Source organism: Rhinoraja longicauda, chromosome 29, assembly GCF_053455715.1.
Source record: "Rhinoraja longicauda isolate Sanriku21f chromosome 29, sRhiLon1.1, whole genome shotgun sequence".
Taxonomy (NCBI): Eukaryota; Metazoa; Chordata; class Chondrichthyes; order Rajiformes; family Arhynchobatidae; genus Rhinoraja; species Rhinoraja longicauda.
In genome coordinates this window covers 5,108,403-5,128,165 of record NC_135981.1, presented here as the reverse complement: position 1 = coordinate 5,128,165, position 19,763 = coordinate 5,108,403, and the positions used below count along the sequence as shown (strand labels likewise).

The window sequence follows — 19,763 nt, the reverse complement described above, 5'->3', positions numbered from 1 at the left end:
TCTTGATCGAACTTTGCAAACGTATGTTGAAATGGGCCAAAGCGCTGCTTAATTTCCTTTTCCGACTGCGGTTTTAATGGCTTGCTGATAATGCCGATAGTTATTTCCGTGAAAAAAACGGCAAATCTTATTTATAAATTGTCTAAACTCATTTAAACATAATGTCCCTTCTTAAAGAGCAAAATGATATCGCACAAAGTGGTGGAGTAACTCAGCCGGTCAGGCAACATAAGTGATAGGAGCAGGATTAGGCCATTCGGCCCATCAAGTCTACTCCGCCAATCAATCATGGCCGATCGATCTTTTCTTCTCAATCCCATTCTCCCGCCTTCCCCCCATAAACCCTGACACTCAAAGGAAGGAACCGTATGCAAATGGACAAATCAAAGCCAGCAACGATGATCAAGGAAAGGTGAAGCCCACAGTGTCCCAAGAGTTATTGTCACGTGTACCGAGGTACAGTGAAAAGCTTCTGTTGTGAGCTAACCAAGACAATGCATGATTGCAATTGAGCCATTCACAGTGTACAGACACACACGATAAAGGGAAGAACATGAATAATGCTTGGTGAAAGATAAGGCTAGTAACATCTAATCAAAGATAGTCCGAAGGTGTCCACTGAGGTAGATAGTAGTTCAGGACAGCTCTCTAGTTGGCGGTTAGATGGTTCAGTTGCCTGATAACAGAGGGCAAGGGGGTAAGAGATTTGGAGGTGATTTAAAGGTGGCCTTTTTTGCTTGGAGCATGGTGTGTATTTGGAAGACACTGCCTGAGAGAGTGGTGGGAGTGAGGGGACTGGCACATGCAATGTCTGGATGGGCATTTGAATTGGCCAGGCGTGAAGGCTTCAGGGCAGGCGCTGGAAGGTGGGACGAACACAGTTGGGTAGCCACCAGTTGGTGTGTTGACATGGTGGGTCTAGTGGCCTTTTACCATGCTGTCTGGTTTCATGCATGTGTGACGTTTAAATCTTGGGCCTTCATTGAACCGAGAGAGATAGACTTTGCCCGGTGGATCTGTGTTTACATACATCTTGACCATTGATACTTCCCTGAAGAGGAGACCTAGTTCAACTCTCAGTGGAGCTCATGTTCATAAGTTCTCGGAGAAGAATTAGGCCATTCGGCTATGGAGGGCGTGCAGCGTAGGTTCACTAGGTTAATTCCCGGAATGGCGGGACTGTCGTATGTTGAAAGGCTGGAGCGATTGGGCTTGTATACACTGGAATTTAGAAGGATGAGGGGGGATCTTATTGAAACATATAAGATAATTAGGGGATTGGACACATTAGAGGCAGATAACATGTTCCCAATGTTGGGGGAGTCCAGAACAAGGGGCCACAGTTTGAGAATAAGGGGTAGGCCATTTAGAACGGAGATGAGGAAGAACTTTTTCAGTCAGAGAGTGGTGAAGGTGTGGAATTCTCTGCCTCAGAGGGCAGTGGAGGCCAGTTCGTTGGATGCTTTCAAGAGAGAGCTGGATAGAGCTCTTAAGGATAGCGGAGTGAGGGGGTATGGGGAGAAGGCAGGAACGGGGTACTGATTGAGAGTGATCAGCCATGATCGCATTGAATGGCGGTGCTGGCTCGAAGGGCTGAATGGCCTACTCCTGCACCTATTGTCTATTGTCTATTGTCTAAGTCTACTCTGCCATTCAATCATGGCTGATCTATCTCTCCCTCTTAAACCCATTCTCCTGCCTTCTCCCCATAACACCTGACATCCGTACTAATCGATAATCTCCGCTTTAAAAATACCCCAATGACTTGGCCTCCACAGCCGTCTGCAGCAATGAATTCCAAAGGCCGGGCATCTTAGCGCCATGGTTTAGATGGCGGCTAAAGGACGCCAACCACGAGTCCTATGTTAGAGTGAACTCACACTCCAGATACACCTCCCAGCCCTTTGGACGTGGAGGATTAATCTACGTGTAGGAAGAAACTGCAGGTGCTGGTGTAAACTGAAGACAGACACAAAATGCTGGAGTAACTCAGCGGGACAGGCAGCATCTCTGGAGAGAAGGAATGGGTGACGTTTTGGGTCAAGACCCTTCTTCAGACTGATGTCAGGGGAGGGGGCGGGACAAAGATAGGATGTAGTCAGAGACAGGAAGACCAGTGGTCCCTGCTTTCCCACTCTACCCCCTCCCCCATCCCAGTTCTCCCACTTGTCTTCCTGTCTCCGACTACATCGTATCTTTGTCCCACTCCTCCCCTGACTTCAGTCTGAAGAAGGGTCTCGACCCAAAACGTCACCCAATCCTTCTCTCCCGAGATGCTGCATGATCTGCTGAATTACTCCAGCATTGTGTGTCTACCATGGTTTAGATGACAGCCAACCACAAGGCCTATGTTAGAGTGAGCTCACACTCCACATACACCTCCCAAACCTTTGATTAATCTATGTGTGGGAAGAAACTGCAGGTGCTGGTGTAAACTGAAGACAGACACAAAATGCTGGAGTAACTCAGCGGGACAGGCAGCATCTCCGGAGAGAAGGAATGGGTGATGTTTTGGGTCGAGACTCTTCTTCAGACAGAGTCGGGGATGGGAGACACGGATATGGAAACGAGGCATCAAACGGGACGAAGGTCAAGGGAAATGAAATTTCATTTCTTGTTTTCACACCTTACCCTTCCATATCTCTGGGGCTTTGTAAGTTCCATATCTTCCATATCTTCCATATCTTCCATATCTTCCATATCTTCCATATCTTCCATATCTTCCATATCTTCCATATGTACGTTCCATATGTACGTTCAATGTGTACATTCCATATGTACCATATGTACCATATGTATATGTACCATATACATGTGTACCATATGTACGTCCCATATGTACGTTCCATATCTTCCATATGTACGTTCCATATTTTCCATATCTCTGGGGGTTTGTACATTCTCCCCGTGACCTGCGTGGGCTTTCTCCAGGTGCTCCGATTTCCTCCCACACTCCAAAGAGGTACAGATTTGTAGTTTAATCGGCTTCGGTAAAATAACGTTTAGTGCAAGAAAAAATCCACTAAAGTCTGATTAAAGATAGTCTGAGTGTCAAATGGTGCAGCATTTAAATACTGAAGCAAACCTCAATCCTCACGAGTCCCACCTGCCTGCGTTTGGCCCACATCCCCCCAAACTTGTCCTATCCGTGTGACTGTCTAAATGTTGCGTTAGTCCCTGCCTCAACTACCTCCTCCGGCAGCTCGTTCCGCACCCCCACCACCCCTTTGTGTTGGGAAAAAAAAGTGATAGGTGGATACAGGTGAGCAGGGGTCGATTGGCAGACGGGTGGAGTGACAAAGGATCGGGTTGAAAAGGAGACGAAAGTGTGTCGGATAAGGAGAGTTCAGGAGTGAAATGCAAACCGTCGTTCCTCCCTGCCTTCACTAGAATCTGGCTCTCTTACAAGTACTTGTTTAACAAGCAGCCATCTCCAAATTCTGGCACGGATCATTGTTGTTACCCTGGAACGAGTGCAGAGAAGATTTACGAGTGTTGTCGCCAGGACTCCAGGGCCTGAGCTACAGGGAGAGGTTGAGCAGGCTCAGACTTTATTCCTTGGAGTGCAGGAGGACGAGGGGTGATCTTGTAGAGCTGTATAACATCAGGAGGGGAATAGATGAGGTCAAAGTATAGAGTCTTGCTATTGAGGGCGTGCAGCGTAAGTTTACTAGGTTAATTCCCGGAATGGCGGGACTGTCATATGTTGAAAGACTGGAGCGACTAGGCTTGTATACACTGGAATTTAGAAGGATGAGAGGGGATCTTATCGAAACGTATAAGATTATTAAGGGGTTGGACACGTTAGAGGCAGGAAACATGTTCCCAATGTTGGGGGAGTCCAGAACTAGGGGCCACAGTTTAAGAATAAGGGGTAGGCCATTTGCAGTCAGAGAGTTGTGAATCTGTGGAATTCTCTGACTCAGAAGGCAGTGGAGGCCAATTCTCTGAATGCATTCAAGAGAGAGCTGGATAGAGCCCTTAAGGATAGCGGAGTCAGGGGGTATGGGGAGAGGGCAGGAATGGGGTACTGATTGAGAATGATCAGCCATGATCACATTGAATGGCGGTGCTGGCTCGAAGGGCCGAATGGCCTCCTCCTGCACCTATTGTCTATTGTCTATTGTCTTTTACCAAGAGTAGGCAAATCAAGCACCAGAGGACATGGGTTTAAGGTGAAGGGGGGAAGATTTAATAGGAACCTGAGGGGGTAAAAATTTTCTTACACAAAGGGTGGTGGGTGTATGGAACGAGCTGCCAGAGGAGGTAGTTGAGGCAAGTACTATCACAATGTTTAAAAACATTTGAGCAGGTACATGGATAGGACAGGATTAGAAAGATATGGGCCAAACACAGGCGTGAGGGCCTCGTGTAGATGGGGCATGTTGGAAGGCATGGGTATGTTGGGCCGAAGGGCCTGTTTCGAAGCTGCATGACTCTATGACACACCTTAGCTTGGTGGACTGATTGGTATTTTGCGTCTTGTCACACTATAAACATATTTGAAAATTTGATTGCTGGAAGTGTTCAATAATCTGCTAAGATTAAATAAAGAGCCAAAGATCCATATTAACACATTGATAGAGTCATAGTCATGGAGAATCATTGGTCTTAAGGGATAAGCGTAGAATTAGGCCATTTGGCCCATCGAGTCTACTCTGCCATTCAGTCGTGGCTGTTCTATCTCTCCCTCCTAACCCCTTTTCTCCAGCCTTCTCCCCATAACCCCTGACACCCGCACCAATCATAGATAGGTATGGATTGATATAATTATAACAGTGCAGAAATCTTGCGACCAGAATCTTTCGACGGAACTTGATTTATTGACTTTTCTCGTGATTGTGCATCACATTGAGAGGCCAGTCCTGAACCTGGATATTTGCAGGTAGACACAAAATGCTGGAGGTAACTCAGCGGGTCAGGCAGCATCTCGGGAGAGAAGGAATGGGTGACGTTTCGGGTTGAGACCCTTCAGTTTAACAAGTGCTTGTTAAACAAGTACTTGCAAGTACTTGCAAGACCCTTCAGGGTCTCGACCGAAAATGTCACCCATTCCTTCTCTCCCAAGATGCTGCCTGACCCGCTGAGTTACTCCAGCATTTTGTGTCTACCTTCGATTTAAACCAGCATCTGCAGTTTTTTTCCCCCTGTATATTTGCAGGCGTTTGTAGTGAACTACAGTGGTGATCATGAAGGGTGTATTGTGGCAGATTAGCTTTCTGCTTTATAAGCACTTGTACTTAAACGCAGCGAGGAATCACAAGATGAAGACGCATTGTTCCACTGGTGTGCAAATTCCTCCCTTTGCTGCATCAATCAGCAGAGCATGAAGACATTTCTTTTTTAGTAGAGGATTCTATTAAATTGCTGTGTCGGCTTCCGTAGAGGGGGTTAGCAGGCAGAAAGAAATGGTGCAGTCCCTCGGGAGAAGGCAGTTTTCTTTGTGTGGTATTAACGGTACTGTTGGGGCTATGACTTGGATACAATTATTGCTGCAATAAAAACACACATTGCTGGAAAGATACAGCTGTTTTTCAGTTTAGAGGTTTAGCGCGGAAACAGGCCCTTCGGCCCACCGAGTCCACGCTGACCATCGATCCCCACACATTAGCACTATCCTACACACACCAGGGGCAATTTGCACGTGTACCAAGCCAATTAACCTACAAACCCGTACGTCTTTGGAGCGTGGGAGGAAACCGGAGCACCCGGAGAAAACCCATGCGGTCACGGGGAGAAGGTACAGACTCCGTACGGACAGCACCCTAAGTCAAGATTGAACCCAGGTCTCTGCCGCTGTAAGGCAGCAACTCTACCGTTCTACACTTCCCCCTGCTCTGGGATAAAGATTCCATCCAATCTATGCCCCACGTAATTTTATGAAGATCAATAAGATCAACCCACATCCCCTCTGGAGGGTAAACACAGCCTATCCAAGCTAGTTTGTGATGCTCTGCCATGTTAAACCTGGAGCCATTTCTAAGAGAGCAACTACCATCTCCAAACTCTATGAATATTTCTCTGTGGCACCTGTAGAATTCCACACCCTGTCCGGGTTCAGTTGAGTCTAAAGACAGGGGCCAAATGGCCTACTCCTGCACCTATTGTCTATTGTCTATTGACACAGCATGGAGACAGCCATTCGGCCCACCGTAACCACATGACCGTTGATCACCCGTTCACACTAGTTCTACTTTATCCCACTTTCCCATCCATTCCCTACACACTAGGAGCAATTTACAATGAGCCTCCAAACCCACATGTCTGTATTCTTAAATGTAGAGACAAAACATCAGATATGCAATTCATTTGGAAAACAGAAACAGTGCTGGAGTAACTCAGTGAGTCGGGCAACATCTCTGGAGAACATGGATAGAGGACGTTTCAGATCGGGACCCATCTTCATTTGACTAGTCCAAAACCGGCAACCAGTAAAATTCTTTCTGTGTATCATTGCCAGATCGTTCAATGCTTTTTGAGGATTTTGTGTGGTACTTAAATCTCTGTATCTAATTGTTTTTCGATTAGATTATTGTTGTAGGTTTATAATTGTCACGTGCGCTGAGTTACAGTGAGAAGATTAGTTTGCTTGCTATTCCAAACAAATGGTACCATCGAAAGAATGGGCCAGGGCAGCGCTTGCGAGAAAAAGCATCAGGATGCATAGAAACATAGAAAATAGGTGCAGGAGTAGGCCATTCGGCCCTTCGAGCCAGCACCGCCATTTAACATGATCATCCAAAATCAGTACCCCGTTCCTGCTTTCTCCCCATATCCCTTGATTCCGTTAGCCCTAAGAGCTAAATCTAACTCTCTCTTGAAAACATCCAGTGAATTGGCCTCCACTGCCTTCTGTGGCAGAGAATTCCACAGATGCACAACTCTCTGGGTGAAAGAGTTTATCCTCATCTCAGTGCTTAATGGTCGACCCCTTATTCTTAAACCGTGACCCCTGGTTCTGGACTCCCCCAGCATGGGGAACATTTTTCCTGCGTCTAGCCTGTCCAATGCAGAATATAGTGTTTACTGCTACCGGGAATGGGCTGGGGCGACAATGAGATAGAGCGGGGGAATTGGATTCAAATAGCCCTGTGTAGCATAGACAATAGACAATAGGTGCAGGAGGAGGCCATTCGGCCCTTCGAGCCAGCACCGCCATTCAATGTGATCATGGCTGATCATTCTCAATCAGCACCCCGTTCCTGCCTTCTCCCCATACCCCCCTGACTCCGCTATCCTTAAGAGCTCTATCTAGCTCTCTCTTGAATGCATTCAGAGAATTGGCCTCCACTGCCTTCTGAGCATTGCAGATTGCAGACAATTTTTTGCAAGCTTTGCTTGGGAAAGAAAGTGTTTGATGTTCATGCTAAGCCAATATCTCCCTTGTGTAACATAAGATCATCGTAGCTGCAGGTAACACTCATTTTCCATGTCATGCCACCATTCATAGACCAGTAGATGGTGATTATCTGTCGAAAAGCCTTTGTGCCAAGATGGTCGCTTGCTGTGAAGAATCCGAAGTTAATTTAGATAAACTGCGACGAAATGCATTAAAAATAAAGTCGAATGAGCTGTGGATGCGGGAAATCCAAATGAATTGAAGATTCAATTCAATTAAGAATTGAAAATAGAGCAGAAATGCTGCCTTGCCGGGCCAGAGACTGGGTTCCATCCTGACTACTAAGTTTGTACATTCTCCCTGTGATCGTGTGGGTTGGTCGGTGTGGACTCGTTGAGCCAAATGGTCTGTTTCCAAGCTGTATCTCTAAAATCTAAAGTCTAAAACATATTTAAATAGCATCAGTTTGAAGAAGGGTCCAGACTTGTAACGTCACCTATCCATGTCCTCCACAGATGCTGCCTCAACTACCTCCTCTGGCAGCTCGTTCCGCACACCCACCACCCTCTGTGTGGAAAAAGTTACCCCTCAGATTCCTACTAAATCTTTTCCCCTTCACCTCGAACCTATGTCCTCTGGGCCCCAATTCCCCTACTCTGGGCAAGAGACTCTGTGCATCTACCCGATCTATTCCTCTCGTGATTTTATGCACCACGATAAGATCACCCCTCATTTTCCTGACGCTCCCAAGGAATAAAGTCCTAGCCTCCTCGACCTCTCCCTGTAGCTCAAATCCTCTAGTCCTGGAAAAGAGTTTTTCCAACCATTTTTGTTTTGTCCTCTGAAAGGTTTCTGCTGTTCTATTTTGTTTTTTTGTCTAAAAATGAAGTTGTGATGCACTTGCAAATTAAAAATAATTTGCCTCATAATTTCAGTGTTGCTGACGAGTGGAAAACTCGAGTAAGCGTATTGGACTTTTAGTATTCTGCTGAGTAAGTGCCTCATTAATGCTGTACCTGCACTTCCCCGTCACATTCCTGGAAGAACTGAGGATGAAAGAAATTCTGAAACAATGCTGAACACAGCGTGCGTCAGTGGTTCAACTTTCCCCCGAGATATTTTTGGCACTTGTCGTGGGTTTTTTGTTGCTGAGAAATGGAATAGTTCAGCCTCTCAATGCTGAGTGCTAGCAACTGGGTATGGCCAGGCACCTCGCCACTCTGTGTGTGTGTGTGAAAAGGCAGGGTGGTGTAGTGGTCAGGATGCTGGACTTGCAGCCAGAGACCCAGGCTGCTGTCTCACAGACAAGAGTTCAAATCCCACCAGGGGAGCTTCAAGTGTGTAAAACATAGAGCAGCTCAGAGGGACAGGCAGCATCTCTGGAGAGAAGGTGACGTTTCGCGACGAGACCATTCTTAAGAGTCCTGAAGTCTGAAACGTCAACCAACCATTCCTTCTCTCCAGAGATGCTGCCTGTCCCGCTGAGTTACTCCAGCATTTTGAGTCCATCTTCGATTTAAACCAGCATCTGCAGATCTTTCCTACGTATAGAAAACATAGAAAATAGGAGCAGGAGTGGGCCATTCGGCCCTTCGAGACAGCACCGCCATTCAATATGATCGTGGCTGATCATCCAAAATCAGTACCCCGATCCTGCTTTTTCCCAATATTCCTTGATTCCTTTAGCCCTGAGCTAAATCTAACTCTAACATCTAAATCTAACATAGAACAGTACAGCATGGGATCGGGCCCTTCGACCCGCAGTTAATTAAATAAAACTGGAATATAAACAAAAATATTTATTGCGTTAAGCATGAGAATTCCAGATTGTTGTGTAAAGAAACCTTACCAGCTCTCACTTATTTACATTCATGGGTCATTGGAGCAGAATTAGGCCATTTGCCCCATTGAGTCTATTCTGCCGTTCAATCATGGCTGATCTATCTCTCCCTCCTAACCCCATTCTCCTGCCTTCTCCCTATAACCCCTAACACACAAGAATCTGTCAATCTGCGCTTTAAGAATACCCAATGACTTGCCCTCCACAGCCTTATGTGGCAATGAATTCCACAGATTCACCACTCTCTGACTAAAGAAATTCCTTCCCATCTCCTTTCAGAATGTACGTCCTTTACACTGTGAGGCTGTGACCTCTGGTGCTAAACCCTCCCACTAGTGGAAACATCCTCTCCACATCCACTCTATCCAGGCCATCTTTCACTGTCCAGCAAGTTCCGATGAGGCCCCCCCTCATCCTTCTAAACTCCAGCGAGTACAGGCCCAGTGCCCTCAAATGCTCCCACCCAGCAATTTGGTTGACTCTTGATCTCTCCTCAGTTTGGAGGTACTTGAGGATCGTCATTGGTGGAGGAGGAGCACGCGGCCGCTGGCTGGGTGAGGTCACGTGGGGCGCGGGGGCGGTGATGCCACCTTTTGTCCCGCATTTGGGAGTGAGGGAGTTGGCAGCCCTAGGAGCAGGACTGGTCCAGAGGGGACGGAGGATGTGGCCTCTCCACTGAACATGACCGCTCCCCAACCTGAGACGTCCGTGGTTCGCTGACATCCCTGACCGGAGATGCTGCATCGTTCTCTGTTCCAACATGGGCTCTCTGCACTGTACCCAAGGTCAGGGGTTGAAGCCAAATTTGATTTAGAGATACAGCGCAGAAACAGGCCCGCCGAGTCCACACCACCCAGCGATCCCCGCACACTAACACTATCCTACACACACTAGGGACAATTTTTACATTTACCCAGCCAATTAACCTACATACCTGTACGTCTTTGGAGTGTGCGAGGAAACCGAAGATCTCGGGGAAAACCGACGAAGGTCACGGGGAGAACGTACAAACTCCGTACAGACGGCGCCCGTAGTCAGGATCGAACCTGAGTCTCCGGCGCTGCATTCCCTGTAAGGCAGCAACTCTACCGCTGCACCACCAAATCATTTGGAGCTGTGAGGATTGTCAGAATTAAGGGGCGTTCTTTTAGGTAGGAGATGTGGTGGAATTTCTTTAGTCAGAGGGCGGTGAATCTGTGGAATTCTTTGCCACAGAAGGCTGTGGAGGCCAAGTCAGTGGATATTTCTAAGGCAGAGATTGATAGATTCTTGATTAGTACGGGTGTCAGAGGTTATGGGGAGAAGGCAGGAGAATGGGGATAGGAGGGAGAGACAGATCAGCCATGATTGAGTAGAGGAGTAAACTTGATGGGCCGAATGGCCTAATTCTACTCCTATCCCTTATGACCTTATGATTTATTTCCCGGAGAATAATTACCCAGACTATAAAGTAGGACAGTGGGAATTATTACTTCGTTGTTGGCGGGGGAATGCAGACAGATGACGGCACCTTAATATAGTCATGGAAAGATCTTTTTAAGAATTGACGTAGTTGCCAACTAAAAGCTACCGTGTAAACATGGATCTTGATTTTGTACGTAGACACAAAATGCTGGAGTAACTCAGCGGGTCAGCCGGCATCTCGGGAGAGAAGGAATGGGTGACGTTTCTGGTCGAGACCTCTGACTATGAGGCTCTCACTAGGGCCTCTTCTACATCCCGCAGCTCCGCTCTTGCTCCTCCTCCCCCCACTCGCAACAAGGACAGGATCCCCCTCGTTCTCACCTTCCACCCCACCAGCCAGCGGATCCAACATATCATCCGCCAACATTTCCGTCACCTACAACGGGACCCCACCACTGGCCATATCTTCCCATCCCCTCCCCTCTCTGCGTTCCGCAGAGACCGTTCCCTCCGTAACTCCCTGGTCCACTCGTCCCTTCCTACCCAAACCACCCCAACCCCGGGCACTTTCCCCTGCAACCGCACGAGATGCAACACCTGTCCCTTTACCTCCCCCCTCAACTCCATCAAAGGACCCAAACAGTCTTTCCAGGTGAGACAGAGGTTCACCTGCACCTCCTCCAACCTCATCTATTGCATCCGCTGCTCTAGATGTCAACTTATTTATATCGGCGAAACCAAGCGCAGGCTCGGCGATCGCTTCGCTGAACACCTGTGCTCGGTCCGCATTAACAAAACTCATCTCCCGGTGGCCGAGCACTTCAACTCCCCCTCCCACTCCCAGTCTGACCTTTCTGTCATGGACCTCCTCCAGTGCCATAGTGAGGCCCACCGGAAATTGGAGGAACAGCACCTCATATTTCGCCTGGGCAGTTTGCAGCCCAGCGGTATGAACGTCGACTTCTCCAACTTCAGATAGTTCCTCTGTCCCTCTCTTCCCCTCCTCCTTCCCAGATCTCCCTCTATCTTCCTGTCTCCACCTAGATCCTTCCTTTGTCCCGCCCCCCTGACATCAGTCTGAAGAAGGGTCTCGCCCCGAAACGTCACCCATTGCTTCTCTCCTGAGATGCTGCCTGACCCGCTGAGTTACTCCAGCATTTTGTGTCCAACTTCGATTTAAACCAGCATCTGCAGCTTTGTTTTCCTGCACTCTTGATTTTGTACAGTGCCGGCTAAACATCCAAATCTTCGGAACCTCATCCCCATTGTCTTTGAGTGTGTCTTTAATGAGTGAACTGACAATTGGTGGCATATCGGTAAAGTTGCTGCCTTACAGCGCCAGAGACCCTGGTTCGATCCCGACTACGGGATGGGGGACAGGCGGCACGGTGGCGCAGCGGTAGAGTTGCTGCCTTACAGCGAATGCAGCGCCAGAGACTCGGGTTCGATCCTGACTACGGGCGCTGTCTGTACGGAGTTTGTACGTTCTCCCCGTGACCTGCGTGGGTTTTCTCAGAGATCTTCAGTTTCCTCCCACACTCCAAAGACGTACAGGTTTGTAGGTTAATTGGCTGGGCAAATGTAAAAATTGTCCCTAGTGTGTGTAGGATAGTGTTAGTGTGCAGGGATCGCTGGGCGGCACAGACTCGGTGGGCCGAAAGGCCTGTTTTTGCTCTGTATCTCTAAATCTATTTTTTTTAAATCTAAAATCTATGGGTGCTGTCTGTGCAGAGTTTGTACGTCCCCCCCGTGACCTGTGTGGGTTTTCTTCAAGTGCTCTGATTTCCTCCCCCTTTCCAAAGGCGGGCAGGTTTGTTGGTTAATTGGCTCAGATAAAATTGTAAATTGTCCCTGGTGTGTGTAGGATAGTACCAGTGTGTGGGGATCGCTGGTCGGCACAGAGTTGGTGGGCCGAAGGGCCTTTTTCCATGCTGTATCTCTGGAGTCTCAAATGGTGGCTATGTTTTTGCAAAGAAACCAACTGCTGGAGGAAGTGAAATATAGAACTGCAGATGCTGTTTTACACAAAGGGACAAAGTGCTGGAGTAGCTCAGCGGGTCAGGCAGCATCTGTGGAGGACATGGATAGGTGACGTTTTGGGCCAGGACCCTTCAAGTCAGGAGTCTGAAGAAAGGTCCTGACTCAAAACTCAATACTGCCGGGGTCTCTGGCGGCAGTATCTTAACAGCTAGAGGAACTTTGTAGCCGAGCGGCATTTAATTGCTGCCAAAATGGGCGATGTCACATATTCTGTGGCAGAAGGTCCATTTAATATTGCCTGCCAAAGTGTTGGCTTGGCCGCAGAGATGTAGCTATTATTGGGCTCCCTGTAATGTAGCGCATCGGGTCACTTTATACGGGGGCCAAGAGTCCCCACTTCAAAGGCAGTAAGCTGTGTGATGTGCAGTCTCCAGCTCTGCTCTGTCGTTGGTCGGCTCTACATATGCTTGTGTGGGAGTTTGTTATGACAGCTCTGGCTTTCATGATGAAATCGTAGCTTTCCGTGAAACATGAGAAGAATGGCAGCAGATATTAGCTGTTTGTCCTGTGGGCTGGTTTAGGCTTTATTAAATGTAGTTGTTGTGCATTGTGAATTCTTCCTGTAACAAAGGACGGTACAATATTGACTTTGCTATCGATGTGGGCATGTGAATTCTGCCTCAGGAAGCTGAATGATAGCGGCATTTTCCTCTTATTTTCTCCTTATTTCTATCTAATTGATTGAACGATAAGGCATGGAAACAGGCCCCTTGATCCACCAAGCCCACGCCGACCATCGATCACCCATTCACCAGTTCAATGCTCGAAGGCTTTCTCACCCTGCACACTAGGGGCAGGTTAGAGAGGACAATTATCCTACAAACCCGCCCGTCTCTGGAAGGGGGAAGGAACTGGAGCAAAGCCATATGGTCACGGAGAACGTGCAAACTCCACAGACACAAACACGCACACGCATGCACACGCAGACACACACACACACACACACACGCACAGAGACACAGACACAGACATGCAGAGACGCACGAACGCCCACACGCAGACACACACGCACACACACACACACGCACGCAGAGACACAGACACAGACATGCAGAGACGCACGAACGCCCACACGCAGACACACACGCACACACACACACGCGCAGAGACACAGACACAGACATGCAGAGACGCACGAACGCCCACACGCAGACACACACGCACACACACACACACACGCACACACACACACGCACAGAGACACAGACACAGACATGCAGAGACGCACGAACGCCCACACGCAGACACACACGCACACACACACACACGCACACACACACACACGCACAGAGACACAGACACAGACATGCAGAGACGCACGAACGCCCACACGCAGACACACACGCACACACACACACACACACGCACACGCACAGAGACACAGACACAGACATGCAGAGACGCACGAACGCCCACACGCAGACACACACACACACACACACGCACAGAGACACAGACACAGACATGCAGAGACGCACGAACGCCCACACGCAGACACACACGCACACACACACACACGCACAGAGACACAGACACAGACATGCAGAGACGCACGAACGCCCACACGCAGACACACACGCACACACACACACACACACGCAGAGACACACAGACAAACACAGACAGACACGCAGACACTCACGCACACACGCACACACGCAGAGACACACGCATGGACACACGCAGAGACACTCACGCAGATAGAGGCGCGGAGACGGACACGCGCGGAGACGGACAGACACAGACAGACACAGGCACAGACAGACACACACACACAGACAGACACACACACACAGACACACACAGACGCGCACACACACAGTCACACAAACAGACAGACACAGACACAGACAGACAGACACAGACAGACAGACACAGACAGACAGAGACAGGCAGCCACACGCAGACAGACACACGCAGACAGACACACGCAGACAGACGCACGCAGACAGACACACGCAGACACACACACACACACACACTGACAGACACGCAGACACACGCAGACACACACACGCAGACAGACACACACACAGACACACACGCAGACACACACGCAGACACACGCAGACACAGACAGACACACGCAGACAGACAGACACAGACAGACAGACACACACAACCCTGCCCACATCCTTGCTTTCCAACCGTCCAGGCACTGTCCTGGTTAATTTGTCAGTGTGTTGACTGTTGTTTACCGTGTGTTAAACATCAGCCCTAGTCTTTGCCATTAACTCATTGAACTTTGTTATGTGGATAATTTAACACTGTGGCAATTTACACTGTGCACATGTTCATTACAATAACATTTAACACCAGGCAAATGCTTACTGTCAGCCCAATATTTCATGCAGATATTTTATTTCATAAAGGCTTTGCAGTTTGAAGTGCCGATGAACTTCATGTCCTTCACTGTGCACAATCTTTATCACCAGAAGACACTGGCAGTGAGTGTAGGAATGAGCTGCAGAGGGAGAGCGAGCCTGTGGTCCGGGCTGGGATTAGTCTACCGGACCGAGGCCAGACGACAACTCTCAGACACCTCTTCCTACTTATCCTTGGACCATGACCCCACCGACCAACACCAGACCATCATCAGCACCATCACGGGCCACACCATTTCCGGCGCTCTCCCCTCTAATGCCTCCAAACCTATCATTCCCCAGCCCCGCACAGCCCGATTTTACCTCCTATCTAAAATCCATAAACCGAACTGTCCCGGCACTCATTGTCTCTGCCTGCTCATGTCCCACCAAACTTATTTCCACCTACCTCGACTCCATCCTGCCCCCCCCTGGTCAAATCCCTCCCCACCTACGTCCAAGACACCTCACACGCTCTCCATCTCCTCGATAACTTCCGGTTCCCAGGCCCCCACTCCCTCATCTTTATAAAGAAGGGCCTCGACCCGAAACGTCACCCATTCCTTCTCTCCTGAGATGCTGCCTGACCCGCTGAGTTACTCCAGCATCTTGTGAAATAAAAAGGAACTGCAGATGCTGGTTTACAGTGAAGGTAGGCACAAAATGCTGGAGTAACTCAGCGGGACAGGCAGCATCTCGGGATAGAAGGAATGGGTGACGTTTCGGGTCGAGACCCTTCTTCAGACTGAGAGTCAGGCGAGAGGGAGACGGAGATATGGCAGAGCAAGGTGTGAAAATGAGAGATCACATACACGCACACTGAGACACACACACACTGACACACACTGACACACACGCACACTGACACACACACACACACACTGACACACACACACACACACTGACACACACACACACTGACACACACACACACTGACACACACACACTGACACACACACACACACTGACACACACACACTGACACACACACACACTGACACACACACACACTGACACACACACTGACACACACACACTGACACACACACACACTGACACTGACACACACACACTGACACTGACACACACACACTAACACACACACTAACACACACACACACACACACACACACACTAACACACACACTAACACACACACACACTGACACACACACTGACACACACACACTGACTGACACACACCCGCTGGCTGACACACACCCGCTGGCTCACACACACACACACACACACACACACACACTGACACACACACACACACACACACACACACACGCACTGACACACACACGCTGGCTCACACACACACACACACACACACACACACACACACACACACATACACACACACACACACACTGACACACACACTGACACACACACTGACATACATACACACACATACACACACACACACACACACACACACACACACACACACACACACACTGACACACACTCACTCTCGCACTCTCACTCTCACAACTCCTTTAATATTTCCATGCATCTTCCAAGTCAATCTGTCAATGTGTTGACTGTTTGGTTCACAAGGAGAAAAGGAGCAATCAAATTTCATTTTCCTTGACCTTCGCCCACTTTGATGTCTTGTTTTCACACCTTACCCTTTTCCACATCTCTGTGTCTCCCACTCCCCTCACTCTCCGTCTGAAGTGGGGTCTCGACCCGAAACCTCCCCCATTCCTTCTCCCCAGAGATGCTGCCTGACCCGCTGAGTTGCAGAGAGGGACATGATTACACTGTCGGGGACGTAAGCTGTGCCAAAGGAACGGATTGTGCCACCGACTCCTCTTGCCTTTGGCACAAGGGCACTTGGGTCTCAGCGCTTTCACTTGAAGGCTCACTGTCTCCTTGGATCATGTTAGCAGTCATATGGTTTGACAACTAGGCCAGCAGAACCAACAGTGCTGAGGGAGCCCTCGACTGCACTCGAGTGTGTTCAAATCGAGCTGAGCAGATTCATAGAGACATAGATACATAGACAATAGGTGCAGGAGGAGGCCATTCAGCCCTTCGAGCCAGCACCCCCATTCAATGTGATCATGGCTGATCATCCTCAATCAGTACCCCGTTCCTGCCTTCTCCCCATACCCCCTGACTCCGCTAGCCCAAAGAGCTCTATCTAGCTCTCTCTTGAATGCATTCAGAGAATTGGCCTCCACTGCCTTCCGAGGCAGAGAATTCCACAGATTCACAACTCTCTGACTGAAAAAGTTTTTCTTCATCTCAGTTCTAAATGGCCTACCCCTTATTCTTAAACTGTGGCTTCTGGTTCTGGACTCCCCCAACATTGGGAACATGTTTCCTGCCTCTAACGTGTCCAACCCCTTAATAATGTAATATGTTTCTATAAGATCCCCTCTCATCCTTCTAAATTCCAGTGTCCAGCAGTCTGGCAAACCACATCAGCTGCCTCAACCGCCCAAACACACTAGTTCATTAATTATTCTAGAGGCTTCACTAATAATTGACATTTATACCAAGCCAATTAACCTAGTGTAAGAAGATAACTGCAGATGCTGGTACAAATCGAAGGTATTCACAAAATGCTGGAGTAACTTAGCAGGTCAGGCAGCATCTCGGGAGAGAAGGAATGGGTGACATCTCGGGTCAAGACCCGAAACGTCACCCATACCTTCTCTCCTGAGATGCTGCCTGACCTGCTGAGTTACTCCAGCATTTTGTGAATAAAAGCCAATTGACCTACAAACCTGCACCTCTTTGGGGTGTGGGAGGAAACCGAAGATCTCAGAGAAAACCCACGCAGGTCACGGGGAGAACGTACAAACCCTGTACAGACAGCGCCCGCAGTCGGGATCGAACCCGGGTCTCCGGCACTGCTTTCGCTGTAAGGCAGCAGCTCTACCGCTGCGCCACCGTGCCGCCCTTAGTTCGGGGTTGGTTAACAAGGAAAGGTTGGACAAACTCTGATTGTTTTCCCCAGAGGGCTGGAGGTTGGTGGGAGGGGGGACCTGATTGAAGTGTTCAAAATTGCGAGGCGGAGAAAACGTTTTAGACAGAAGCTTGCTCCCAGGGTGGCACTGGCAAGGACTAGTGGGCATCGCTGGAAGGTGAACGTGACAGATGTTTTTTTACTCAGGGGGTGGTGGGCGCCTAGAAGGCGCTGCCAGTGGTGGTCGTGGAGGCCAATACAATGGTGGCATTTAAGAAAGTTTTTGTGATGTTTGGTGGACCGTGTGGGGTGGGAGGACCCGTTGCTCCTCCCGTGCAGCAGGTGGCGCTGCGCAGGACAAAGGGATGGTTATCTCTGTCTGTGTCTGTAATCAGTGTGCAAGTGTGCAGCCAGATCGTGTGGTTGCAGCCATTTTTAAGTTGTCTTGCTGCCAGCATTGAGTTATTGTAATAAAGACTTCTGTTGTACCTTGATGACTCTCAAGTTTTATACAGACATAGAACAAGATCACAGACGTTTTTGATAGGCACAAACAGATGATGGGCCCGGTAATTTTCTGTGTTTTTACATTCTCCCTTAAATCCCTTGTCGCCTATTGTGTTGAGATGAATTTCTGGAATGTATCCTGGTGACAAATCTGAAAAAATCAATGTATAATAACATTGTAAGATTACGGCAGTGTAGGAAAATAACTGCAGATGCTGGTGCAAATCGAAGGTATCACAAAATGCTGGAGTAACTCAGTGGGACAGGCAGCATCTCGGGAGAGAAGGAACGGGTGACGTTTCGGGTCGAGACCCTTCTTCAGACCGATGTCAGGGGAGGGGGCGGGACAAAGATAGGATGTAGTTGGAGACAGGAAGACAGTGGGAGAACTGGGAAGGGGGAGGGGACAGAGAGGAACTATCTGAAGTTAGAGAAATCAATGTTCCTGTAAGATTAAGGGGCATTAATGGTTAAAAGATGATCTTGATTTGATCGCAATGATATGCAGGAGTCGTGGATTTAAGAGCCTCTTTGCCTAACAATTAACAATACCACTAATTCTTTCTGTCACTAAATATTTGAGAGCAAACCTAAACATCTATTCATAAATATTCAAGCGCAGTCATCTGTATTCACAGTAAATGGTTATTTCAAATGCACCATTAGATCTGTGGTAGCATATCTTGTGATCGAGCTGTGTTCTGCCTTTTCACTAGGTTAATTCCCGGAATGGCGGGACTGTCGTATGTTGAAAGGCTGGAGCGATTGGGCTTTTATACACTGGAATTTAGAAGGATGAGGGGGGATCTTATTGAAACATATAAGATAATTAGGGGATTGGACGCATTAGAGGCAGGAAACATGTTCCCAATGTTGGGGGAGTCCAGAACAAGGGGCCACAGTTTAAGAATAAGGGGTAGGCCATTTAGAACGGAGATGAGGAAGAACTTTTTCAGTCAGAGAGTGGTGAAGGTGTGGAATTCTCTGCCTCAGAAGGCAGTGGAGGCCAGTTCGTTGGATGCTTTCAAGAGAGAGCTGGATAGAGCTCTTAAGGATAGCGGAGTGAGGGGGTATGGGGAGAAGGCAGGAACGGGGTACTGATTGAGAGTGATCAGCCATGATCACATTGAATGGCGGTGCTGGCTCGAAGGGCTGAATGGCCTCCTCCTGCACCTATTGTCTATTGTCATTGTCTTGCATAACATCAGATTTGCTCCTTGAATTTGCTTTTCTCAACTTAAGAAAATGGGTTGGAAATAAAGAACACACAGGAAATTGGAAGGACGAGAGGGGATCTTATAGAAACATACAACATTCTTAAGGGATTGGACAGGCTAGAT

At 48.5% G+C, this 19,763-nt stretch overlaps 1 protein-coding gene across 1 annotated transcript in view; it reads left to right on the top strand.

The window, feature by feature from the left end:
• LOC144607541 (SH3 and cysteine-rich domain-containing protein 2-like) overlaps nucleotides 1-19,763 on the top strand; it is a 69,785-nt gene that overhangs the window by 20,448 nt on the left and 29,574 nt on the right. Inside the window, exon 2 of the mRNA XM_078424435.1 lies at nucleotides 14,978-15,070. Coding sequence (XP_078280561.1) covers nucleotides 14,978-15,070 — 93 coding nt within the window. The remainder of the gene's footprint in view (nucleotides 1-14,977; nucleotides 15,071-19,763) is intronic.